General features: G+C 41.9%; 1 protein-coding gene across 2 annotated transcripts in view; it reads left to right on the plus strand.

The window, feature by feature from the left end:
- ddr1 (discoidin domain receptor tyrosine kinase 1) overlaps positions 1 to 27,169 on the plus strand; it is an 84,052-nt gene that overhangs the window by 53,305 nt on the left and 3,578 nt on the right. Inside the window, exons 7-16 of one of the 2 annotated variants that reach the window (XM_036594677.1) lie at positions 4,082 to 4,268; positions 8,760 to 9,009; positions 11,359 to 11,502; positions 15,851 to 16,017; positions 16,738 to 16,939; positions 19,172 to 19,285; positions 22,795 to 23,090; positions 24,543 to 24,670; positions 24,824 to 25,021; positions 25,943 to 26,207. In XM_036594677.1, coding sequence (XP_036450570.1) covers positions 4,082 to 4,268; positions 8,760 to 9,009; positions 11,359 to 11,502; positions 15,851 to 16,017; positions 16,738 to 16,939; positions 19,172 to 19,285; positions 22,795 to 23,090; positions 24,543 to 24,670; positions 24,824 to 25,021; positions 25,943 to 26,207 — 1,951 coding nt within the window. The remainder of the gene's footprint in view (positions 1 to 4,081; positions 4,269 to 8,759; positions 9,010 to 11,358; positions 11,503 to 15,850; positions 16,018 to 16,737; positions 16,940 to 19,171; positions 19,286 to 22,794; positions 23,091 to 24,542; positions 24,671 to 24,823; positions 25,022 to 25,942; positions 26,208 to 27,169) is intronic. The other variant, XM_036594687.1, reaches the window with a different exon arrangement.

Genomic DNA, 27,169 nt, shown 5'->3' on the forward strand with positions numbered 1-27,169 from the left:
TTTCTTTTGGTCCATTCATCGTAAAATTTAAACATAATGTAAAGGGCAGCAGGTATTTTCAAATTATGTCAAAAACTGAAAAACAACAAAAAGGGAGATATGGTTTTGTTCCGACAACAGCGATATATTTATCAAAGTATGAACTCTGTTCTACCTCAGTGAAGTGTGAGACGGCGCCCACCAGGCACAGCATCAAATGCACTGCCTGCTTTTTCCAAGTCCGTGTGAATGGCCCGTTCAATATTCAGCACTGCAATGTCAGACAGTGACTCAGAGTGTTTCTCATGTAGGTTTTCAATTGACGCAAGCAAGAAAAGTTCCTTTTGCATGATGCGCTGCTCATTGGTACGTTCAATCGCCTAGAACTGACGCTTTAGAAAGTGCTGAACGTTGACCGAAGCCAATTTCTTGTGATGGCATAGTGTTAAAGAGGGACAGCTCTGCGCTGGTCTCCTCTTTGGCGATGACAAACAATTCGCTGCTGTCCGAACAAAACCTCGTATCTCCATTTTTGTTTTTCAGTTTTTGACATAATTTGAAAATGCCTGTTACCCTTACATTGTAAATTTCATAATGAATGGTCCAAAAAGAAATGACCCAAAATGACTTGGAAAACATTTTGGTTCCATTGACTTACATTAAAAGTAAAGTATGTTTTTTCCTTCTTCTGTAAAGTTACCATTATGGACATACGAGGTTTTGTTTTCCGACAGCGGCGAAATGCTAGATCTGCTTCGGTGTGTGTTCTATAGCCCAGAATTTTGTTCAGTGCAATTAGGCTTTCCACACCATTTTCCTGAAACCGATCACAGAATTCTTGAACAGTACACCAAAATAGAAGTCCTTCTAGTAACCCGTAGCAGAGGCAACATTGGATCCAGTCACTGACACTTTGCCGGACCTCCTCTGCGGACGTTGTGGGCCTCGGTAGTTACTTTGAGCGCACAAGTCAACCGTGAGCTACCAGAGTTTTTTTGAAAGTCACTATCTGTTCCCATTGCTAGCGGAGTAGAGACTGTGCTGCCAGCGAGGCTCTCGACCGCGGCATAATTTAAACTCAGTGACTGCAGTGCTTTCGACAGTACATTGCATTGCATTAAAAAAACTTGTGACATCAGAATGCAGGCTGCCCCCTACTGTCATGGAGTTCAATCTCTATACATAGTAGATAGTTTTGACAGATGTCAATGTTCCATAATTAAAGCATTTAATTAAAACAACCTTCTTAACTTTAGTTATTTTTGGCCATTTCTATTGGTCCATTCGTCATGACGTTTTGCCTCTATGCAAAGGGCAGCTGGCATTTTCAAAATATGTAAAAATAAAAACAAAAATGACCAAAATGTGGATGCAATTTTTGTTTTCCGACAGCAGTGACATATAGGTCACGTCATAGTCGGACTGGCCACCCCAAGATCTCTGCCACAATTCAAACTCTAGACATGGATACATCAGTAAAACCTGCATTTAGACCACCTGTGTCAGGCTCCAGTCCTCGCGGGCCAAAACACTGCAGATTTCAGCACACTGACTCATTAAACACCTGATTGAGTTCTTCAGCTAATTAGCAAAGCCTTCATGAACTGAATTCAGAGCGTTAGATGAGGGAAAAACGCTGATCTCCGCAGCTCTTTGGCCTGGAAGGTCTCTAGACATGCCTGGTTTAGACTGTGTGCCTCAGCAGTGAACTCTGTATGATCACTATAACTCTGTATAAGAATGTTATAACCCACTATAACTGTAATACATATACACGAGGCTAATGTTTGGTTTTGTATGTGTCAGCTGTGTTTGCGGCCGTTTAAATACCGTTTTCTCAGCCATCGTCAGGAGTGGTTGTCATACGCTGTGTGAGTGTGTGTTGGAGCTGGTACTTGTGCGTAAGTAAGCACTCCCAGATGTGCTTTTAATGGGCGAGAGATGTTTGTATTAGCTGAGCTAAGGATATTTGATGCAGGCCAGACGGGACTGCTGCAGGTGTGTGTGTGTGTGTGTGAGTGTGTAATCTGCTAGATGAGGACCGTCTGTATGCCCTGTTTTTTCTGTTAATGTTTTATGTTGCATTCAAAACATTTTAACAATGAATTGGAGGTGCTGCATATTGTAGATCATGTCGTTCCTCCCTCATATTCAGCTAGATTTGATGTTATACCAGTTATCCAATGATTAAATGACAATAAAAGACAGAAATACAAGCGTTTTCACAAAGTCTGATGCATGAATGACAGCACTAGCACATACCCCATGAAGCAGTGCATGCACTGAGCAGGGGTTACGTGGTTCATTTGTATTTTACTCTTGTATGGCTAAGCAAAACATTCTGCTGTTCTGTTGTATTTGTACCTTCGGTGCTTGTATGATTGCATTATGGCAAATTTTTAAACCATTATCAAAAACTTCTCTATGGTGAAATAAATGGCTGTTCAAAATAGAACCAGCAGATGGCGTAGGTCTTCACTTTCCTTCCTCATGTGGTCCTTGGGCAAGACTCGTAATGCTACATTCACTTACCTCTGTAACATGATTTAACTTGTAGCACTGAGTTAAGGCCAATTTATAGTTCAGGCGATAAGCGTCGCTCGTCGTCACGGTGTGCGGCTGTGTTTATTTTCTTGCTGCTCCGCTGCTTTCGGAAACAGAACAGGTTGCCAGCTATTTATAATATACATCTATAAGATTATTTTTAAACCTTTTTCCGCGATTGCGATACTTTAAAATGCAGTCCAAGCAGAAAACACCACAGCCCCCGCGACTGCACTTTCAGACTAACTGGAAAACCGCAAATCTGGCAGCCCTGCATGATTTAGAAAGAACTCGTGAGTGAAACGTGTGTGGAAAAGAAGTAGTAGGGTATTCCTGGTTGCTGTAGTGACGCTGCAGCTTAAAATCCCACTGCAGTTTTACTGTAGCAGCTGTTTTCTGTTCTGTGTGGTTTCAATGCTGTTTCATTAACTGCGCTGTCATACAGGTTTTCATAGAAACTACAGACAATGTTCTATTCTGGCGTTTTGTTGCTGGCGCAGGACTATGAAAGCCTACAGCGCTGCAACATCTGGCAACCCCAGGTTTTTTTGTTGAGCGACGCTTGTCGTCCAGAATATAAATTGGCCCTAAGAGTGTCTGCCAGATCTGGAAATGGAAATGCACCAAAGTGAAAATTCTGTACTTATTGCTTTAAGCAAAATGTAAAAGAACTACAAGTTAATAAGGAAATGATTATTGATAGTAAGTCTCTTCAACAGGACAAATAGACTAAGATAAAAATAAAAACAGCATAAAATAAACTTGCTAACTTTATTACAGTGTGTGCCTACAAAATCCAGCGTCTTCACAAACAGAAAATGATTATCCCAGGCGATTAATTCTATAATTTTTTAGTTATAATTTGAGCCTTTTTGGATTTGCTTGACTTTTCAAAAGCTGTGGCTACAGATGGCCATCAGATATTCAGACCACCCTCGCTAATGACCCACGTAGAAAATGTGAAATGGTTCCACACGTTCCTTTCTACTTTTCCTTTCTATTAAAATTATTTGTAAGGTGTTAGGTTGCTGTTAGATTTTGACATTTCAATGTATCTGTATATCATATCTACTTATATCCAGTGTTAAATATCAGTTGATCCGCATATCTGATCTGATATCAGTGTTCATATCGAGGATCAGCCAATACAGATATCTGATCTGATGCTTGCATTAATACTGAGCATTTGTCTGGATGTGCTTAGCTGCTAGTGGCTGTGAAACGCTGCCGTAAAATCAGTAATTTTTCTGCATATTTTGACTGTTTTGCACTACTTTTTTTTCTAATGTCGTAAATATGACACTTTTATATTTCAGTTGCTCTAAGATGCGTAAAGAAGGCCTCTGTTTTCTCACTACTTTGAATACACTTTTCTAAGTGTGTAATAGACACATTCCAATATCTGTGCTGTTTCCGTTTTCCTCTTTAACGTAGTTCCACACTGCAGACATCTGATCAGACTTAATATAGCCGGATTATATACTAATCCATTAACGTGCTGTTAAACATCAGAGATGTAAGTATAACAGAATTCATTCGGCTCTCTCTGTGTCTGCAGGGTGCTGTTTGGCGGTCTGGGTCAGCTGTGTGACGGAGTGCTGGGTGGGGATGATTTTGTGAAGAGTAAGGAGCTGAGGGTGTGGCCTGGATACGATTACGTGGGCTGGAGCCGTGAAGCGCTGGGCCAGCCTACTGTCGACATTGAGTTCCACTTTGAGAAAACACGAATCTTTCACACCATGCAGGTAAATGACACACACACACACACCTGTTTGTATGTTTGTTAACTCTTAAAAAAAAGTGCCGTTTTTACTCTTCGGCTAGTAAATCACATGATTTCTCATTGATGTTCTTGCATTTATTTGATATGTAAAAAAAATTGACCTGAAATTTTGTCGATTTTTATTTTATCTACCTTTTTGAACAAGAAAAAGGAATATAAACAAAACAACAGATCCGATCTGCACTCAGGCCAAGTCCCATTTCTTATTTTTACCCCTACCCCTTGTTTTCGAATGTCACCTTGTTCCTTGGACCTGAGTTACAAGGTGTAGTGGTTGAAATTTTCCTCTACGAAATGGGACCCTCAAATAAACAAGAGCACTACTTCATTAACAGCTACTAGCGCTGCTCTGTAGGCGACCCTGCCAGTCTGCAGTGACAGCAGAGGAGGGTAAAGTTCAGCTCCTCACTGCTGGGCTTTAGTTACATTTAGGGAATCATATGCCTTCAAAGAGGGGGGCAGTTATTTATTATCGCCCACCCCTAATTCTTCAGTGATATGAAGCTGAAGTCAGATATTCACCAGACACCCTACCCCTTGACGTAAACGTGCAAAACGGAGGGCTAGGGGCTCAGTGGTAGGGGCGAGGGGTGAAATGGGACTGGGCCTCAGTCTGCTCAGGAACTACTGCAGCGCATCCAACAGTAAAGGCAGCAGTTTGTCACCCGTCTGTATAGACAAAGCGTAGTAACTGTTTTCCTGCTAATCTGATGCTGCATTGGCTTCGATTTGATGATCAGGACCGTCTCCGTCTTTGACTCTGCATTCTCCGCATTCCTCCTCTGCTCCTGTCTCATTCACTTCATCCGCACATTCCTCCTCTTTTCATCTCCCTCTCATTCTCTTCCCTCACACCTTTGTTTTCCCTCTGTGGTGTTTACTTCTCGCAGCTGACGCATGGCCACATTCCCTGGAGCTTTGAGGAATATTCCACATGACCTCAGGATACTGGCCATGCGCCTAACAAAGCAAGAGAGCCAGCTTTTTATTTAATAACATGATTTATAACCCTCTCTCTGCCACTTCCAGACTTTTGTCCTAAAACTAGCCCCCCGCACCCCTCATCTGTGCCTGTTGGGTTTTCCCTGTGTTTTCATTGCCCCCCTGAACACCTCTTAAAAAAACGTTTCCCTGCTTAAGCTCTAACAGGCTAGGAGGCGAGTACAGGCCCCAGAGGGACGAGCGGGTTTCACTTACTCAGCTGGGTGTGTGCGCGTGTTTGTTTTTGTACATTTTCTGGACAAAAATGTCCTGAAAACATCTACAGTGGTGGTACGAAGAAAAAGTGCTCGATGTTTCATTATTTAAAACTGAAAGTGTGATTTCTTTTTGGTTCCTGAGGTTGAGATTAAGGTTCTGGAGTCCAGTCACTGTCCACTCAATTAGACACTCCTACCTTGTTGGTCCGTTGATGTAAAGTCAGAGACGATAGCTCATCTGCTGCTGCACAGTTTGTGTTGGTCATCCTCTAGTCCTTCATCAGTGGTCACAGGACGCTGCCCACAGGACACTGTTGGCTGGATATTTTTGGTTAGTGGACTATTCTCAGTCCAGCAGTGACACTGAGGTGTTGAAAAACTCCAGCAGCACTGCTGTGTCTGATCCACTCAGACCAGCGCAACACACACTAACACACCACCACCACGTCAGTGTTACTGCAGTGCTGAGAATGATCCACCACCCAAATAGTACCTGCTCTGTGAGGGTCCATGGGGGTCCTGACCGCTGAAGAACAGGGTAAAAGGGGGCTTACAAAGTATCAGAGAAACAGACGGACTACAGTCTGTAACTGTAGAACTACAAAGTGCACCTGTATAGTAAGTGGAGCTGCTAAAATGGACAGTGAGCGTAGAAACAAGGAGGTGGACTTAATGAATATAAATAGGTACTTGTTTTTATACTGTCTGACAATCCAGTTTATAAGTACAAAAACAAGCCTGTTTGTGTGTGTGTGTGTGTGTGTGTGGTGACTTAAGAGGTGTGTACCTGATAAGATCTGTTACACTTTAACTTCTCGACAGGTCACTGCTGTTTGAGCAGTGTGTTTTCAAAAGGATCTTCCGTGTGTGTGTGTGTGTGTGTGTGTGTGTTTGAGTGTGTGTGTGTGTGTGTGTGTGTTTCACTGTGTTTATTTAGATGTTGACCTTACATGTCAGGTTAATCACTAACTTGTCATGCTGATTACCCTTATCACCTCTGCCCCCCACCCCTCTCTCTCTCTCTCCCTCTCTCTCTCTCTCTCTCTCTCTCTCTCTCTCTCTCTCTCTCTCTGAACATCTGGATTCTTGTCTCTCTGCTCTCTGTCCTCACTTCATCAAACCTGTATTCCTCTGCAGTTGTTTCTTAAAATGAATAGGTTCTGTCCCGATTCTCTGGGAAATGTGATTGGAGGAACCTTTTACACAGTGGAAGGTAGTCGTTTGCAAAAGTTTGTGCGCCTCTGCTCAAATTACATCTTCTTGATTTTGACATAATTGAACACATCCTCTTCAGCCCATGTGTCAAACACAAGATCAGGCCCGCCCCACAATCCTCCCCGGACTGCAAAAGTATTTTAGTTTTCTAAATTTTGTATTTATCATTTATTTATTTATTATTTATTATTTATTTTTAGCCTGTTTCACAATGCACTGCACTACGGTCCCCAGCATGCACTGCAACGTAATGTGCTCTGACTACAATAGGAGTTCTACCAAAATGAACACTTAACGTCAGCTCAGCAGCTCAGAAACTGAGCCCAATCTTACTAACTTGCAGCATAGAAAAGATGGCCCACGCTTTTGAAGAGATTTTTTATTATGGCCCTTTTACTGGTTGAGTTTGACACCCCTGCTCTACAGGGAGCATTCTTCTGCACGTTTTACTGTACAACTTAGTTTGCTTAGTTTTTCAATATCTTCAGCAAATTAACAGTAACCGTGCATTAAAATGTGCAGAAGTGTGTTTTTAGAGGACGTGTTAACTTATTTTCTTAGATTATAAAATCAACAAAGCATGTCATTTGAGCAGGGGTGCCCAAACTTCTGCGCACGACTGTGTAGGCGATAACAGGACAAAGATTTTGTTTAGATTTTGTTTAAAAAAGGTGAGCAGATACTTGTACTGAATTTTGTTATGATGGATTCCAGTTAGTCTAAAATGGGCCTTCGTGATGTCAGTGCCCAAATTTCAGTCTCAACGTGGCAATATAAGTAAAATTATATTTCATTTTTCCATGATCTGATCAGGGCTGTTATTGTCACTGCAGAGCAACCAAAGCTATCCTGTCGGGTTACATTCGGCACTTTGGGTGATTTAAGTTCAGGTCCGATTTGGACAGAATTTTATTGAGCTTTGGTCAGTTTTGGACCCAAAAACATGACATAGGTTTGGACAAAATTTTATCAGGCTTAAGGTTCAGACACAAAATGTGAAGCTATATGTTGGGTCGGGTTGGGCTTGGACAGGATGTTCTTGGCCTGCTTTCAGGTTTGGACCAAAATTTCAGACCTAATTAAAGCACTAGTGTCCGCAGGGATGGACCGGCCATCAGAAGGACTGGCGCAATTCTTAGTTGGCTGTTGAGAGAGTGAGATAAAGAGAAATGCTTTGTGGTGATCCTGCTGTAGTCCTATATAAAATGAATGGAGACTGCTATGACGTTAAATCCAATGCAAAATTCGCAAGCGAGGAAAAGCACTCTAACGTGAGAAAAACACGGAAAACTACTCTCGTGCATGCAAAAAACTACTCTTGCGCCCGAGGAAAACCCCTCGACAATTGCGTGCACGAAGAAGGCCAAAAATTAGCCCGACACTCAACTGTTCTTTCTGGATTCTCACTCTAGAAGACGACCTTCAGAGGCCGCCAGTACAGTGGGGTTAGCCGAAACCCTGCCTGTAATCACTGAACTCTGTCTTTGTGAATGTTCAGTAATCATGATTAATCACTCTCAGTGTGGTTTCCTCACGCAAGTAGTTCTCTTCGTGTGCACGAGGGGTTTTCCACGGGTGCAAGAGTAGTTTACTGCACGCAAGAGCAGTTTTCCTCGCTTGCGAATTTTGAATTGGATTTGACGCCATAGACCACCCGGGACAGATGGCATGCGCTGGACGAATGCTGGAGTGCACATCTCTAGATGCGTCCACTGCATTCTCAGTTTGTGGCCACTGGCCAGTCACAAAAATGCCACTGCCCCTCAGAACAAAGCATAATGATAACAACTGGGAAAGTTAAACTGTGAAGGCTGGCTAGAGAGAGATGGAGAACCCCTCCAAAAGTGCAAGGAGAGGGGGATGCGTGATAAAAAACAGAAATTTACGTAAACAAGATGCTAAGAAATTAAGAAATGAGGGGTTTTTAGGGGGGGCAGGGAGGGGGGGTTCGTTTGGGGAGGGTCACTGTGGTTGTAGTGAGCTGGTCTAGACGAAAGTCCAGGGCTGAATTTAGTTTGTGTATATGTGTGTTTTTTCAGGTCCACAGTAACAACAGACACACTCAGGGGGTTCGCGTGTTCTCAGAGGTGGTGTGCGAGTTCAAGGCAAGTCTGCTGAGCAAGTGGATGGAGCCTGCGCTGAGGCTACCCGTTCCTCTGGAGGACCTGAAGGACCCCTCATCCCGCTCCGTCGCCCTGCCGCTGGGGGGCCGCCCCGCACAGATCCTCCGCTGCCGTTTCGCCTTCGCAGACCGCTGGCTGCTCATCAGTGAAATCAGCTTCTACTCCGGTACAGTGATGTTAAGATTGTGTTCTAAGATGCACAATGATCTTTACTCGAGGTCACAGTGTCCAGTCTGACAGCACTTCCAGCATGCAGGCTTTTATACTGTGTATTTCCCCTAGGATTCAGTCAGGACAGTAGACATAATAAACACAACAGTAGACATAGTAAACAAATGAAAGCAGCTGTTTGTGAAGTCAGGACACACCTACAGTCAGTAGTTTTGGTAGACGTCTGCCCTGTGATCGGTCATTTGGAAGCTCTGCAGTTAAAAATAAGGCAAAATAGAGAGGAGGTAATAAAAACTAGAGGAAGAAAGTAAAGTAAATCACAATAGACACATGCACATATCAAAACAGATTTAAAAAAAATCACCTCTGGGATAAAGAAAGGCTGTTTACATGCAGATTTTTGCCAATCTGATTGAATACGTTCTGATTACAGATTAAGACTGAGGTGTTTATGCTCACTCTACTCAACAATCTGATGAAAATCTCTGTTTACATGCTCACTACAAGTAATCTGATCCAAAATCACGCGTATGCATAGAGAACCACTTAGACGTTACCATAACAACCAGCATTGCGTGAGTCAGAGTGAGATGAGCAGCGGTGAGCAGTGCTTGTGCTTTTAATGGCTTTAAAATGATGTCAGACTCAGGAAAACGTCCTTCACATGTCCTTATTAAAGAAGGCCGAGAGGAAGACGTCGTGTTCTGAGACACATAAGCTGGACGTCCGTCCCACCGCCGTCTTTTAAAGATCAGAGCATAAACTTAGTCTCCTCTGCAGACCAGTTTCTGCTCCGCCATGTTGAACGGTATAAACTTTCACTATGACGCGACAAACATGATCAGAACAGACTTAAACTTTCCGATAGGGAATGTAATCAGATACAGGCGTTTACACGGATATTATTCTTCTATATAACGGATTATTTACAGGATTACCCACCTCGTTCAGTCGGATAGAAAGTGAGCCAGGTGGCTTCAATCGGACTAGTTTATTCTGACTGAGGTGTTTACATGGACGTATTCTATTCCGATTAAGCTATTAGTCGGATTATTAATAGATTTAGGATTATTGATACATTTTTATGTACATTTTCCCCCAGAATGTCACTGTGTCCTCTGAATTATGAGGTTATTTAGGAGTCAATTGAGAATATTGTTACATGCGAGCTAAAACTGCTGCACACTGAATCGACATCATAAGACTGGCAACCTCACCAAATACCCCACACAAGCCAGCAAGCTTTGTCAGTAGCTGGTCTTGTTATACTCAAAAAAATCAAATCAGGAACTCGACTGGCCCACAAACAGCAGGAACGCTCTTTTTGGGAGAGACGTCACCATACAGAGCAGATTGGAAAGAACCAGTCACCCAGCTTTTGCCAGCTTGTGCCACCGGAATCACGAGAGGACCATTTGAGAGAAGCTCTCCGTTCACTTCCATTCATTTCGGACTGTGTTTAATCCAGAGATAAAGGCACATTTTGAGCTGTTTTAGATTAGAAAAGACCTATATAGCCATTTACTGTCTTCTGAGTTTTTATTATTTGGGGTCTATTTTGCCTTACCACACCCTGCATGTACCTCTGTGCCATTAAAAGATTTTAATACATGAAAAAATGTAGGCCTCAGACATCAGACAGTATGATAAGTGTTTCATCTGAACTTTCTGTGAAGGAGCTTTTACAGGCATTAAACTCTTCAGATCCAGTGATGTTCAGTGGAAAATGTACACAGAACATCACATTTGTGTGAACTTTCAAAGACAGCATTCATTTTTTCATTCCTAGAAAACAGGCTTAAACCTGGAGTTCCTTATTTGGGCACTACACCACCTTCCGAATGACACAAAACTTTAATCTGATTTTGAAGTTCTAACCCCTGTGTGGTGTTCAGGTGTGTGGGACCCATTTTCAGTGTTTACCAAAAGAAAAAAATATGTGATTTATTATTATTTCAACCTCAGATTTCTTGGTCTTTGCTCATTTTCTGTGAAGAGCATATAAAGTAACCCATTTTCAGTGTCTTCACTCTGTAAACACCCCACACATTTATATTACACATGTGGTGTTGGGTGAACCTGCAGGGAATGAAAGTGTGGAGGTGCTGTGTCCTTCACTCTGTTCTCCTCCTACATGGCCTGCTGTTAGTGTGTGTGTGTCTGTGTGTGTCTGTGTGTGTATGTGTTTGTATATGTGTGTGTGTGAGGGTGGACAACATGGACAGGCGGCTGACTGGCTACAGCTGCTAAAGGAGAACCCTACACAAGGGTTAAATGCTGATCATATATGTGAGTCATTGTGTTAATGCCTCTCTCTCTCTCTCTCTCTCTCTCTCTCTTTCAGAGCCGTATGAGAGTGGTTCACCGTTTCCCTCCGTAGAAGCCCACCCTCCTCCCTCCTCCACCCCTCGCTCTCGTTTCTTCACCTCCTCCCCTCCAGCATCCTCCTTCTCTCCCAGCTCCAACAGCTCCACCGGCCGAAGCACCGGTAAGAGCTGACTCGAGCTTTGGAACATGAATTCGCTACATCGACCAGTAGCTCTGCGGCTATGGCTGCATTGCGCTTTGAAGGGGCGGAGCTTCGTATAGCAGCACTTACAGTTAGGGGTGCATTAAAATTTTGGCCACTGAAGAAGTTCAGGAGAAACGGGCGAAAGCAGCTCTTGCAGTGAGCAGCCGTGCCTCACACACCTGAGCAGTGAGAGGAGGGTGTGGTATCTCTGATCTCTGAAGGGTGAAGAAAGGTTGTGTGGTGTTCAGCTGCTGTGTTGTTGGGGGTCAGCGAGGAGTTCGGCTGGCAGACCCACCCACAGCTACTCAGATACAGCCTTCATCCAGATCTCTTCCCCTCTCTCTCTCTCTCTCTCTCTCTCTCTCTCTCTGTCTCCTTCTCAGTCCCTCTTTTTTTTCTCTCTCTCTCTCCCCCTTCTCTCTCTCGCGCTCTCTCGCTCTCTGTCTTTGTCTCTCTCTCTTTCTCTTCCTTTCTCTCACTCTTTTCTCTCCTTTTCTCTCTTGCTCCCTCCCTCTCTCTTTCTCACCCTCCGTCTCCCTTTCGCTTCCTTTCTCTCACTTTCTCTCTCCCTCTCTCTCTCTGTCTCTCTTTCTCAGTCTCTCTCTTCCCCCCTTCACTCTCTGTCCTTTTCTCTTTGTCTCTCTCTCTCTCTCTTTCTCAGTCTCTATCTTTCCCCCCTCTCTCTCTCCCTTCTCTCTGTCTTTGTCTCTCTCTTTCTCTTCCTCTCTCTCTCTCTCTCTCTCTCTCTCTCTCTCTTTAAGTTCAAGTTTGCTTTATTGACATGACAAAATTATGTTTGTATTGTCAAAGTATCAAAACAGTTTCCTATATAATAAAAGTCAAAGTAAAGAAGAGAAACATATATAACAATATAACAATAAAGAGAAAATATCAATTATGAATTAATAATGTAAAAAAATTGAGATGCATTTGGCAAATAAGAGAGAAAAACAAAACAAAAAAGTTAAAAAAACAAAAACGTATCTCTGTAATTCAGAAGGGAAAAAAGAACAGAACCACTGTAAAAAACACGCTGCATTACATATATAAGGGTGAGGAAAAGAAAGAAAAGGGTTGTAGTTTGGTGGTCTCTCTCTCTCTCATTCTCTCTCGCTTTTTCTCCTTCCCTCTCTCGCTCTTTCTCTCTGATCTGTCTTCTCTTCCTCCCCCGTCTGTCACTGTCTCCCCCTCTCTGTCTCATCATCATCCCTCATCCTCCCTCACGTGAGCTTTTTGTGCTCTTCTGTTGAGTCTGACGCAGTTTGATGCAGGTGAGAGAGCGAGAGAATGAGGATGGAATGGAGGGCTGGGGAGATGAGCAGAAGAGAAATGCCAGCATTGTATGTGGGGTCACAATGACATAGCTGTGGTGGGCCTGCGGGCTCTCTGATTACGCTGCTTTCTTGTGGTCTGGCCTGTAAAAGCCTTTAAAAGTGCCACACAAAAGCTGCCTGTTGCGAATGTTGTGCGTGTATGTGTCCTTCAGTGGTCTGGAGAAGCTGTTTTGATGTTCTGGAGTTGTTTGTGTGGCGCTGATGTTATTGAGCAAGTGTTGTTTTTGAGTGATCGCTCCTCTGGCCCAGCTCATAAAGTTTCCTTTTATTCTAATTACATTCTTCTCATGCTTTAGCGGATGAACTCTCATAAACCCTCAGCTCACATTCTCTCTCTTTCCCTCTCTGCTGTGGCTCAGGCCGCTCTGCCATTCATTTCAGTTTAATTTACTCTGATCAAAGCGCATTACAGCTTGCAAAACATCTGGCTGCCAAAAAGTACACATACGCATACAGATCGATGTGTTTATTTGGCACGGAAAGGATGTCAGTAAGGAGGAAGAGATAAGAGCAGATAACACTGAGGATACTCCACTCGGACTGGATTGCTATGCCAATACACTACCAGTGAAAAGCTTGGAGATGTGTGACCGAATAAGATGATTTATGATTTATTAACTAATGTTTAAATGTTTAAAACTTCCCCCACTTTTATTAGATTTGCAAAGCAATTAAAATAGTTCATTGTGATTAATGGCATTTGTGTTATTTGCTTAATTTTTTCCATTTCAGCTATGAAAGTAGAGCTTCATCAGAATGTATTTAGTGACTTTACTAACTCAATAACACAAAAATCACATGATTTCCATCGAAGTGTGTAGTATACACAGATCAGGCATAACATTATGAGCACATCCTTGTTTCTACACTCATTGTCCATTTTATCAGCTCCACTTACTATATAGGTGCACTTTGTAGTTCTACAGTTACAGACTGTAGTCCATCTGTTTCTCTGATACTTTGTTAGCCCTCTTTTACCCTGTTCTTCAGTGGTCAGGAGCCCCGTGGACCCTCACAGAGCAGGTACTATTTGGGTGGCGGGTCATTCTCAGCACTGCAGTAACACTGACGTGGTGGTGGTGTGTTAGTGTGTGTTGCGCTGGTCTGAGTGGATCAGACACAGCAGTGCTGCTGGAGTTTTTAAACACTGTGTCCACTCACTGTCCACTCTATTAGACACTCCTACCTTGTCAGTCCACCTTGTAGATGTAAAGTCAGAGACGATAGCTCATCTGCTGCTGCACAGTTTGTGTTGGTCATCTTCTAGTCCTTCATCAGTGGTCATCTGGTCGCTGCCCACAGGACGCTGTTGGCTGGATATTTTTGGTTAATGGACTATTCTCAGTCCAGCAGTGACACTGAGGTGTTTAAAAACTCCAGCAGCACTGCTGTGTCTGATCCACTCAGACCAGCACAACACACACTAACACACCACCACCACGTCAGTGTTACTGCAGTGCTGAGAATGATCCACCAACCAAATAGTACCTGCTCTGTGAGGGTCCATGGGGGTCCTGACCACTGAAGAACAGGGTAAAAGGGGGCTAACAAAGTATGCATAGAAACAGATGGACTACAGTCTGTAACTGTGGAACTACAAAGTGCTCCTGTATAGTAAGTGGAGCTGATAAAATGGACAATGAGCGGATAAACAAGGACATAATGTTATGCCTGATCGGTGTACATATTAGTAATATTGATTGATTAAAAAAAATAAGCGAATTAATCACAGTAATAGATTGTGATTAATTATGATTAATTGTAAAATTTAAATAGTATTTACTTGTATTTTTGGGGGGAGAAAAAACAAGTAAAAGAATGCATGAATTGTATAGCAGTGAAAAGGCAGGGCTGAATTGTGCTTCTGCTGTGCCAGCGTCGCCTTCGGTGTGTCTTTGTTGTGTTGGACCCACTTTATCTCAGCGCGTGGGTACATCCTGGACGAGTGTCCGCTCTTCTTGACCATGAGAGGCTTGCTGAACTTTCAGCTCTGCTGTGTTTGCAGGACTGTGTTTGAAATGTCTGCCTATTTTATGGCACATCAACAAACCGGCTGTCACGGAGAGCCACTGTGATTGTTACTGTGCGCTATCTGTTCCTATAGTGGTCACCTTTAGTCATCCAGTTCCAGAGGGAACTTTAGTTTTATCTAAACTTCCATCTGGAAGCTTTTTAAATTGAAACCTGCTGTTCAGCTCCTCAGTTAGCCAAAACATTGTGACCAACCCCTAATGTGCTGTTGGTCTCCACGTGCCGCCAAAACAGCTCTAGCTCACCGAGGCGTGGACACTACAAGACCTCTGAAGGTGCCTTGTCGTGCCTGCCACGAAGACGCCAGCAGATCCAAGTCCTGTAAGTTGTGAGTTGGAGCTGCTGTGAGTTCCAGCACATCTCACAGATGCTGGATCGGATTGAGATCTGCAGAATTTGGAGGCCAAGGCAACACCTTGACATCACATTCTTCAAACCTTTCCCGAACAGTGTGTGGCGGAGTGCATTATCCTGCCGAAAGAGGCCACTGTCCTCAGGGAATAACACTGTCATGAAGAGCACAGTGGGCTCACAACACCCTGTTGCTGGATCATGGTTTATCCCTCCTTAGATCACTGTCGGTACTCGCCACTGCTCACCCCACAAGCCTCGTTGTTTCGGAGATGCTCTGACCCAGTCGACTGGCCCTAACGATTTGGCCCCTGTCTAAGTCGCTTAAGTCTTTATGCCTGTCCATTCCTCCTGCATCCAACTTGTCAACTACAAGAACCGACTGTTCGCTTACCACTTAATATTTCCCCGACCTTGACATGCACCGTTGTTATGAGATTATCAGTGTTATTTGCTTCATCTGTGAGTGCTCATAATGTTTACACACAGTCGCTCCTCCGTGATTGTGGCCTCTCGCTCAGGTTTGAGGCCGATTGCTGATGGTATCACCAGTCACTGTTAGTTTTCAACTATCTATTCATTTCTTTTGTCTTCTTCTTCTTGTTTAGGTGACGAGTTTGCTGCCGGCACTCCGAGGGCAGGGCTACCCGTAGCTAAGGACGACAGCAGCAACACTGCCATCCTGATTGGCTGCCTGGTGGGCATAATCTTGCTGCTGTTGGCGGTCATTGTTGTCATTCTGTGGAGGCAGTACTGGAAGAAGCTTCTTAGCAAGGTGAGGCAACTGTGCAAGTGTTTCTGAGCTGAACACTGCAGTCAGTGGATCTACTGTGAAAATGTAGGTTTGACCCGTGAAGACCTCAGTAATGTATTGCATTGTGTGCTTTGTGGTACCTGAAATGTTTAGCCCCCATGCACAGACCACATTCAAATGAACCTAATTTAGGGAAAAGAACAAAGAAAGAGGATCTAGACTGCACCATAATGCAGATAAACAATTTTTACATCACATTACCAACAGAAATGCGCAAGAATGAATGTTTATGGCCCATTTCATTTCTATTAGCCAAAATCACAATATATATAACATTCTGTATCCCTTAATGGGAAGAAGTCAGGCTCATATTTCAAATATGTTTTAGGCCATTGAGTGAATTTTTAAACATGGTTTACGCATTTCTAGACATAAATTATGTAGGACATGTTTAAAATAGATTACTAGATTGATAACGGGTTCTGGGGGGGCTCCAGAGTGGCACAACCCTCTAAGTGTTGGCCCTGTCATCAGGAGATCACGAGTTTGATCCCTGGTGATCCCTCCGTGGTCGTAAGATGTGGTGGCGCTTCACAGGACTCGAAGGAAGCCTGTGCTGGCCTCGCCCTCCTAGCGCTGGTGGTATTGTGTGGTTGAGGGAGTCCTAACTAGTTGGTGGAACTGGATATGACCAAACTGGGGCAACAGGACCCTCTTTTGACTCTGTTTGTACGTGTGCAGGCTCAGGGCAGCCTCTCCAGTGACGAGCTGCGGGTTCACCTCTCGGTTCCCTCAGACAATGTGGTGATCAACAACACCAACACGCACACCTACTCCAGCCGCTACCAGCGCATTCACACCTTCCCCGACGACAGAGACAGGGATGCAGAGTACCAGGAGCCCAGTACCGTGCTGCGCCCGCGAGAGCAGCGCGACAGCACCGGTAAGGCACTCGCACGCACATTTTAAATTTAGATCCACAGAGTAAATGCACAATATATAAATATATTTTTTAATCTAAATCTGTAGCTTTGGTCATTCATAACCAAGTAGCCATGTAGTTACATCAGCTCTGTTACAACAGTCTACAGCATTTTGTATGGATGAACAAAACAATTTTACCTCCAAATATATATATCCAAATATATATAACATATGCAAACGTTTGAACACCCTCGGTCAAGTGAAGTTTTGTTGATTTTCTGAGTGAATCACTTCTACAGGGAACACACTTAAATATGCCACTGTTCTACAAATTTTAGCACACAATTTCTATTTATTTGCTGAGTTTAACAATGAAAAAAAAAATTACGCAAAATATAAAATATGCCTTTTCCAATACAAGTTAAATTCAGCAATTAAACAGTAATTCTGCATTAAAATGCAGAGGTTTGTTCTCTTTAGAGGATGTGTTCACTTATTTGGCTGAACTGTTTACACAGTAGTGAAATACACAAGTTTTTTTTAGTTTTAAAAAACAGTCCTATAAAAAAACAACAAGAAAACAACAAGGATTTGGAGACCCCCTAGTGGCCAATCAGTGTAAACAACCTCAGTTCACAAATGCAAACAGAGGGAGGGCAGATTCCAAAATTAGTGACTGATATCCTTTTCATTAGGCTCGGCATTAATACTTATAACATTAGGTCTGACAGAAGGTATGTTAGCAACTGTATGGGTTGAAGACTGTGACACATACTTTGCTTAGAAGTTTATTCAAGTGTGCTTTTATTATACTTCTTTTAAACTAAATAGAAGTGAGTGTGCTCTGTTTACTTTTTATGTACTTATCAAAGATTTATTAGACAAAATTATACGCAAGTATAATTGGCTTATACTGACAAGTAGGCAGAAAAGTTTAAGTATATTTGGCTTATTCTTGTATTTATACATATACTTGTATACACACATACTTATATGCGGTTATTCATATACTTGTATACACTTGTGGCCATGCACTTGTAATTATACTTAATAATATAAAATATACTTTCATAAACTAAAAAGTGGGCTAGAAGTATGTAACTAGTACCTGTAAGTTCACTTGTAGTGTATTTCACAGTATAGTTGGAGTACAAAATTAAACAGATGTAAACTAGTTGTGTTCTCATAGTTCACAACTTTAAAATTATATTTTTATAATAGACTTAAAAGTGGCCAATTTAGTCCCAGAAAGTATTGAAATTGTACTCTAAGTATACTACTTGAACATAGATATACTTATTACATGAAAGTATACTTGGGATAACTTTATTTATCACGTTTACTTAATAAAATGAACTTTTATACTTTATTATTTTTGTATGTTATGTTAGTTTTAGATAATTATAACAGTCTCTGTCTGTTACTGTAGTGTGCAGGAGACTAAGCTACAGACTGTCCGAATAACACTGCCAAAGCAACATGAGAGAAAGTATTCAAGGACACTCCACTGCCCAGACACAAAGACACACTGTCTACAGAGAGAGAGAGAGAGAGAGACAGAGAGAGAGAGAGAGAGAGAGAGAGAGAGAGAGACAGAGAGACAGAGAGAACTGGGGCGGGGTGTAAATTTCTGATTCTGATTCTATTTAATGTAATATAGGAAATGATTCAGTACATCTCAAAATCAAAATTTAGTTTGATACAATTCAGAATCATTTTAAAAGTACACTGCCTGTTTAATTGTGAAGCATAAAGAAAGGTTGTTCATGTGGAAACGAATCATGACGGTTTTTGATACATAAACCTACATAAACTTCATAAGTGGACCAAGAAATATGTAGGACATGGGTTCACTTCAAAACAGAAGTCAAAATGCAGTTGAGTCTCCGTCTTCACATGCTTATTACACCATTAATACACCAACCCCTCTGCTGTCACTGGTGAACTATTAAGCGTTTTGTGTGCTGTAATCCTGCGTTGACTCCTTCAACATGCTGATGAATTATTGATTAACTGCCTGCAGTATGATAACCCTGCCTGCTCTGTTCTGCATCTCATTTGTAACTGTAATGCCCCCCTCCCCCCCAAACAACTCCCCCCTAACCATTACCCTGTTTGTGTTTTTTTGTGTTGTGCTGTGTCGTGATTCATCGTTTTTCATTTTGTGCTTGTGGTCTCCGCTGTGTTCCTGTCTCGTGTTGTGCCTTACGGTGTTGTATCGTGTTCTGTGAATGTGTGTTTGTGTGACCAGCCTTGCTGTTAAACAACCCAGCCTATCACCTTCTCCTGTCTGACCTGAGGCATGGCCCCAACAGGCTGACAAACTGCTCCAGAGAGCCAGAAAAGCCTCAAAATCTGCCCCAGGGTAAGAGCCAGGGGTGCATTTACCCATTCAACACGGTAACCGAGCAACTGAGAAAAGAGAGGGTGGGAATCTGTAAGGACAGTTAAAGGAATACTCCAGTATTTTTCAACTACACCTCTGTCTAAAGCATCTGTAATGTACGGTCGGCTATTTCAGAATGTTCAGAATGGTTCACTGTACTTTCACTCTTCAGTCAAAACTCAGAACAGAAGCCGGTGGGCAGCCGCTGAATCCTGAATAAACATAAGCACATCTGGCAAGTAGGTACGCGTACAGGTACTCGAGTACCTATATTCAAATACTGAAATCAAATTTCAGGTATTTGTTCCATTTGAGTAGGGTCGCAGTACTCGAGTCTGGTCTCGAGAACATAAATAAATGAGAACATAAATCAATCAGTGAATGTGTTTACATGCGCTCAATAATCCGATCATAATCAGATTTCTGCAGTTATCTGATTATTCAAATGGTCACGTAGACAGCATACTCCGATCTAGAAATCCGTTTAAGAAATCCGATAACAGATTTCCTAGCGCATGTGAACTCTTACTCTGATTTCTTTCGGAGTTCTTAGTCTGCGCATGCGCGAGAACAGACGGCGGTACCACCATCGTTGCTGCAACATGCAGCTAAACACTTTTGGAGCAACAGTGATACCAAACACAAATAAAGGATTTAAATATTAATCTTCTAGGTGATGTATGTTCATATTTTCAGGTAAAGTCGCACAATGTTTAAAAAAAAAAAAAGCAGCGACGTTTTTTTTAACGTTACGTTTACGTCGCGTCTTCTTCTGTGAGTTTATTGGCTGGTTAAAAAGCAGAAATCCGATTACTGCCTGACCTGTGTAGACCTGGAGTTTCCCCATTATCAGATTACTCAAGTGCTCATCTAAACATGTTGATCTGATTACTGACCAAATCTGATTTTCTGCAGTTGTCAGATTATTAAGTGCATGTGAATGTCAAACCGAATAAAAGTCAATTCTCTGTTTAAAGGAATGTTTTTAAACAGATGTTCAATGTTTATAAACATAAATATTAGGTTCAAATAAAATCTGTTTGCTGCCAGTTGAGGATCTAATTGATATTGTTATTACTGTTACTGTTGATATTATTGGTGTTTGGTTTATATTCAGTTGGCTTTAGGTGGTTATGGTTTGGTCTAGATTAGGCTGTAATATAATATTAGCTGATAATATTTTAGTCTACATATTTAATGTTTTAAAAAATGTTTTACAAAATATATCATAAAATATAATATTTATTAATATATATCATATATAAAGAATGATAATACCTTTGCAATTAATTATTTTTTTCTTTTTAATTTTATGATCTGAAAAAAGTATAGCTTTATGCTACCCAGGATAGCAGCCCCCAAGTGAGCCATGTGTCTGCAGTTAGCCCTTCAGATAGCCGGACACACCAGTGAGTTTAAAGTGTTACTACATACTTCTAACCTAAGAATAGCTTGGCTAGTTTGCATTGTAGTCCATGTAGTTACTGAATAATAAGCCTTAGTATGTAATAAGCCTGGGATTTTTAGGGGTTAGTCTGATCTCGGTCTTGAGTCAACTGCTACAATGTCTTGGTCTTGACTCGGACTCGCCTCTAGTGATCTTGACTACAGCATTTCATCACAGAAAGACAGACAATATACTTTAGCAATTCAGTGAAAGACAATCTTTATAACTTAAAATGACTGTTAAACATGTTTTGTTCATATTTATGAGTATGTAAGTATATAATATTACAAGTTTGCAACTATGAGACACGTCTTAATGTGAACGAGTTGAAAACGACACGTTATTTAACTAAAAAGGCTGAAATAGCTCAGCTTAACTGCTAACTAGAAACAGAAAAAATGGAAATATACTGTATTTCTCGGACAAACTGACATGTTGGCACATCGTCCATTGAGGAGAAAAGACCTCATGTCGAAGATATCGAGTCCTCAACATCCAGTGTTGTACCGTGTTGTACAGCCTCTGCTACTCATCCAATAGACAAACCTACAAACTGCCAAGGTGCCTTTTTGTCTCCCACTTTACAAATATACACTTATGGATAATCAAACATCAAAATTAGTCAAAATGCACATCGCAAGTGATGATTTGAAGCAAATTAGAAACTGTTCTTAGTTTTATCCCACGTTGTTGTTACTTTCACTTTGACTAAGATTTCCTGTTATCCGTGGCAGTCAGGCGGAGGCTGTGGAAACTCTGCCTGCACCACTATAAAGGAAATGAGTTATTACATATTCTTCCCTTTGGGAAAAATAGTCCCATTTATGAAAGAACGAATTATACGGATTTACAGCTTCACTTACTGACACCTTTGAAGAATTCATGAAAGTGTTTCACATAAACATTAACTGGTGGAATTCAGCAACTGCCTATTGGCTTAATTATAAATGGGTTTTGAGTCATTGGGTTTTCTGTCCTTTGCTAAGCACAGGGAAACGTGTTGAACTCACTGTCTGTGTAAGTAATGGTAGGTTACAGATGTGGCAGATAGAATTTAGGTTGAAAGTATTCCTTTAAGGCTTCTGGCCTCAGGGAAAGTGATTGATGATCTTGAGGAAAATGTTTAAATATTTATCAAACATTTCCTTCAATGCACTTCTCTATGAGTGAGAGTGTGAAGAAGACGATGTGCAAAAGAATTTGAAGTAGTTGGTCTGTATTAGCCATATACTTTCACTGGCCACTTTATTAGAAACACCCACCTTGTACTTCCATTTGTTGTTGACTTTATTAGAAACACCTATTTTGTACTTCTACACACTGGCCACTTTATTAGAATCGCCTACCTTGTGTTTCCACACAGTGGCCACTTTATTAGAAATGCCTACCTTGTGTTTACACACACTGGCCACTTTATTAGAAACACCTACCTTGTGTTTCCACACAGTGGCCACTTTATTAGAAATGCCTACCTTGTGTTTCCACACACTGGCCACTTTATTAGAAACACTAACCTTGTACTTCCACTCACTGGCCACTTTATTAGAAACACCAACCTTGTGTTTCCACACACTGGCCACTTTATTAGAAACTTACACCCTGTACTTCCACTAAATGGCCACTTTATTAGAAACGTATACCCTGTACTTCCACTAAATGGCCACTTTATTAGAAACACCAACCTTGTACTTCCGCTCACAGGCCACTTTGTAGAAACACCCACGTTGAACATCCAGATGAGCAACAGACACTTACTGTAAACCAGCAATGTTGAGCTACAGGTAGATCAATCAGTGAGTTTGAGGGTTTTGATAGGCCAGTACACAGTGCACCATAGTCCATATATATGCACAGCCATAACCTTCATCTGCATGTACAGTATCTAATCACTGCTCTCCAGTGTATGTTTAAGCGCATGTTTGTGATCCATTTATAACTGAAATGTTTAAGTAACTGTCTAATATTCACAAACTGAGCACCTTCAGATCCTTCATTATCTTTTTTTCCCTCTCCATAACGTCTCTCTGACTGTCCTTCACAGCGTGTGGCATAGACATGGACGATAAAGCCCTGCCTGTGCAGGAAGGACCGCCCCCGTACCCCGGAGCCCCGCCTCCTTTATTGTCAGGAGCTCATTATGCGGAAGCCTCAGGGGGCGGGCCCAGTGTGCCTCATTATGCGGAAGCTGACATCATCAGCCTGCAGGGTGTGAGCGGTAACAACACATATGCAGTCCCCGCCCTCTCGGCCACGCCCGCAGACTGCGCGCCCCTTCCGGAGTTGCCACGGGAACGGCTCATTTTCAAAGAGAAGCTCGGAGAGGGCCAGTTCGGAGAGGTAATACGCGCCCACTCACACGGTCACATACAATATACTGTATGTCCAACAGTTTGTAGACACCTGCTTGTTTCTGCTGAAGGGTATTCGTAGTGAGTGTGTACGCTCGTTGCTGCAGTAACAGCCACTACTGTTGTAGGAAGGTTTAAATTGGCCATACGATTTGGAACATTGCTGTGAGGATTTGATTGAGCATTAATGAGGTCAGGTACTGATGTTGGATGGTCAGTTCTGGATCACCCCAGCTCATCCCGAAGGTGTTGGATGGAGCTCCATCACTCCAGAGAACACAGTTCCACTGTCGCCAATACTGGGGGGCTTTATACCCCTCTAGCACATGCTTGGCGTTGGGCATGGTGACCTTAGGCTCATATACAGCTGCTCCAGAGTGTCCAGTTCTGTTGGTCAGTGCTTTTCTCTGGCATGTGCAACTGGCCATATGAGCAATGGGTGCACCTTAAAGCAGCTGAATCCACTAATTAGCAGGGCTGTCTGGATACATACAGTGTACACTCCTCAGCTTAGGTTAAAGGATTAGAAGTGTGCAGGGAATGAAAAAAAACAACAAATGTTACAATAATAACGTTATTAACTACATTTACTATTAATACAGTTTTCAGTCTGGAAATTTCAAGTGTCTTAATTCCTGTTCCAAGTTATGTTCTATAAAAATGTCTATCAGTTTTTTTCCTGATAGTTGTTTTTAATATGTTAACATATCCCTTAATATATCCTCTCAACAGAACACACTTAAATGTGGCATATTTCTGAAATTTTTAAAATTCAGTTTATATATATATATATATATATGTGTGTAAATAAACATAAAATCTAAAAACTTTGGTCCTTTTTTATAATGTAAAATTCAACAAATGAACAATAATTGTGCATTAAAATGTGCAGAAGTGTGTACTTTGTTGAAGAAACAAAACATACAGTTAGACAAAACGTAATCTGACTTTTGCAAAAGACATTGTGTGTGTGTGTGTGTGTGTGTGTGCATATATATATATATATATATCGCTGTTGTTGGAAGAAAACCTTGTATCTCCAAAATGGTAACTTTAGAAGAGAAAGAAAAAACCTACTTTACTTTTAATGTAAGTCAATGGAACCAGACGTCTTCACAAGTCATTTTGGGTTGTTTCCTTTAGTCCATTCATCATGAAATTTACACACAATGAAAAGGGCAACAGGTACTTTCAAATTATGTCAAAAACAGAAAAACGTTGAGGTTTTCTTCCTACAACTGATATGATGTGAACAGGCGGATTTGGGCCCCTTGATAGAAAAAACCCATTCGAGGTAAAACCACACTACGCCATGGCTTAGACTTCATCTCTTATGTAGTTCTTTGCAACTCTAATGTCGTTTTATACCTTTTGTCTTCCCTTGAGAGTGAATCAACACTGATGTCCCTTAACAGCGCTGTCCCTGTCTGCCTCCTCTAAGGTTCATCTGTGCGAGATTGAAAACCCTCAGGACCTGCCAACCCTGGAGTTTCCCTTTAATGTGAGGAAAGGTCGCCCCCTGCTGGTGGCTGTGAAGATACTGCGGCCCGACGCTTCTAAAAATGCCAGGTTAGAGAGCCGCTGTCCCGACCTCATTACTTCACCTACAAGCACTGGAGTACACAGTTAATCATGCATTATTACAGCAGTGTTATATGTCATTAAGACAGTCTTGAACTTCAGTGTGGTTCTCGTGCCATTCCTCCATCTCCTGTTCCACAGGAATGATTTCCTGAAGGAGGTGAAGATTCTGTCCCGTCTGAAAGATCCCAACATAATCCGCCTGCTCGGAGTGTGCGTGAGCAGTGACCCGCTGTGTATGGTGACCGAATACATGGAGAGCGGAGACCTCAACCAGTATCTCTCCCAGAGAGTGCTGCTGGACAAGACTGGACCACTGCACAACACGCCAACCATCAGGTAAACGGGGAACATAAAAAAAATTAAGTTGTCATGTATTCAGTGTTTTAACTGATGTTATTGTTCTTTTGAAGGGGAACTACACTGATTTTTCAAAATTCCTTCATAATGAAAAGGTTAAGATGGAAACAAAGTCATTTAGAGTGGTTTGGTGTGAAACGCTCCATTCCAGAAACTTACCAAGTCGGAATTGTTCACAATGGTGGTGATAGGAACCAGACGTCTGAAGAGGACGTCCTGAAGAGTTTAATGCCTCTGAAAGGTCCTTTACATAAACATATTGCATGAAATGGTTATGAATACACTGCCTGATGTCTGGGACATTGTTCCATGATAGTTTTGAGTAGGTTTTGGCCTAAAATGTATTTTTAAGTCAGTTAATGGCAGAGAGGTGCAGGCTGTGAGGCAAAATAGTCCCCAAAGAACTTTGTTTTTCAGATTTAACACTATTTTACTATCATTACATAAAACCCAAAGACACGTTTAGGTTCACTGGTGGTTTTGGACAGTAAATAAAATGGCTATGTTTGTGTTGTAGACATTGTGAACCCTGGTTCCTGTCGCCACCATTGTAAAGAAAGCCAAGCCAAAGTTTCTCAAAAATGGAGAATTTAATAGCAAATCACTATCAATGACTTTGTTTGCATGTCAGTAATTAAATTATGCGGAAATTTTGAAGAATTGGTGAAATTGCCCTTTAATAGTGTAGGTCTGATGTACACATAGTAGGCCAAGTTGTATCAAAATAGTGTTTTAACTGTTCATTCATGGATGTAATAACAATGTTATTAACCAGTAAACCACCATTAAAAATAGTTTAATATTTGTTTTCTATATGAAAATATTGTTTTTTGTTTCTTGTATCATCAGTACTGTAGACTGTGTAGAGATGTCAAAGTGACGGTCCTGTATGTTCCTCAGTTACCCCGCCCTGATCTCCATGGCGAGTCAGATCGCATCTGGGATGAAGTTTCTGTCCTCTCTGAACTTCGTCCACCGTGACCTGGCCACGCGGAACTGTCTGGTGGGGGGAGAGCTGGGGGATGATGAGGACAGGATGGGCGAGAGGCACATTAAAATCGCAGACTTCGGTATGAGCCGGAACCTGTACGCCGGAGATTATTACCGCATTCAGGGCAGAGCCGTGCTGCCCATTCGCTGGATGGCCTGGGAGTGCATCCTCATGGTGAGAACCGGTGGTGTTTGGTTGGGGGGGTCTGGTTACCCTTGGTGACCCTTATTATCACCATGTTTGATTCAGTTCTGTTTGATTCTGCCAAACTGGATTTATCATTTCTTATTCACACCATATACAGTACTGTGCAAAAGTCAGAGACCACCCTTCATTTCTTTAATTTCCCATCAGAACTGCCTTTTAGTTATTCATTTTTCAGGTGATATTTTTTGGGGGGAGATTACAAATAAGATAATCCATCTGCATAAATAAGGAGGAAAGTGAAAGGAAAATAAGTGAAAAAAACCAAGAGTTTCCAAAACTGGAGTTCAAATACAGATTAAAAGCTACGGAGAAACTGGGGCTCCTAACAACCACCAGGAAGACCTGGTAGACACCAAAACTGCCCCCATCAGATAAGCAGCACTTAAAGCTTTCATCTTTGAGAGAGAGGAGAAAATCAAGCTGCTTCAGATCTGAAAACATCCACAGGTGTTTCTGTCCATCCTTCCACTGTGAGAAGACGACTCAGCGCTGTGGGTCTGAAAGGATGTGTAGCTGATCAAGAAGAACCTCACTGAGAAAAGGAGACGGACACATCAAACAAAGAAGCTGAACGATGGACTGACCACCCCAGAGTCCAGACCTCAACACCACTGAATGAGTTAGGGATTACTTAGATAATGAAAAACAAATAAAAGCAACTAACTTCTTACACTGAAGTTTAAAGGTAGAAAAATATCCCTTTAAAAACTGAAAGCAAGTCTACTGAAAACAATGGAAGTTGCAATAAAGACAAAGAGCAGTAAAGGCACTAAATATGGAAAAAAATGAGACTTCTGTATGATTTTCTGTTAAATATGTTTTCTGATTTTTTCCGACGCTGGAAAATGAGTAACTTATACTTAAAGGCTGTTTTGATTGGAAGTGATTTTGATGGCAACTGCTGTGCTCACGTATGTAATCTGACTGCG

This window comes from Colossoma macropomum, unplaced genomic scaffold (genome assembly GCF_904425465.1).
Source record: "Colossoma macropomum unplaced genomic scaffold, Colossoma_macropomum, whole genome shotgun sequence".
NCBI lineage: Eukaryota > Metazoa > Chordata > Actinopteri > Characiformes > Serrasalmidae > Colossoma > Colossoma macropomum.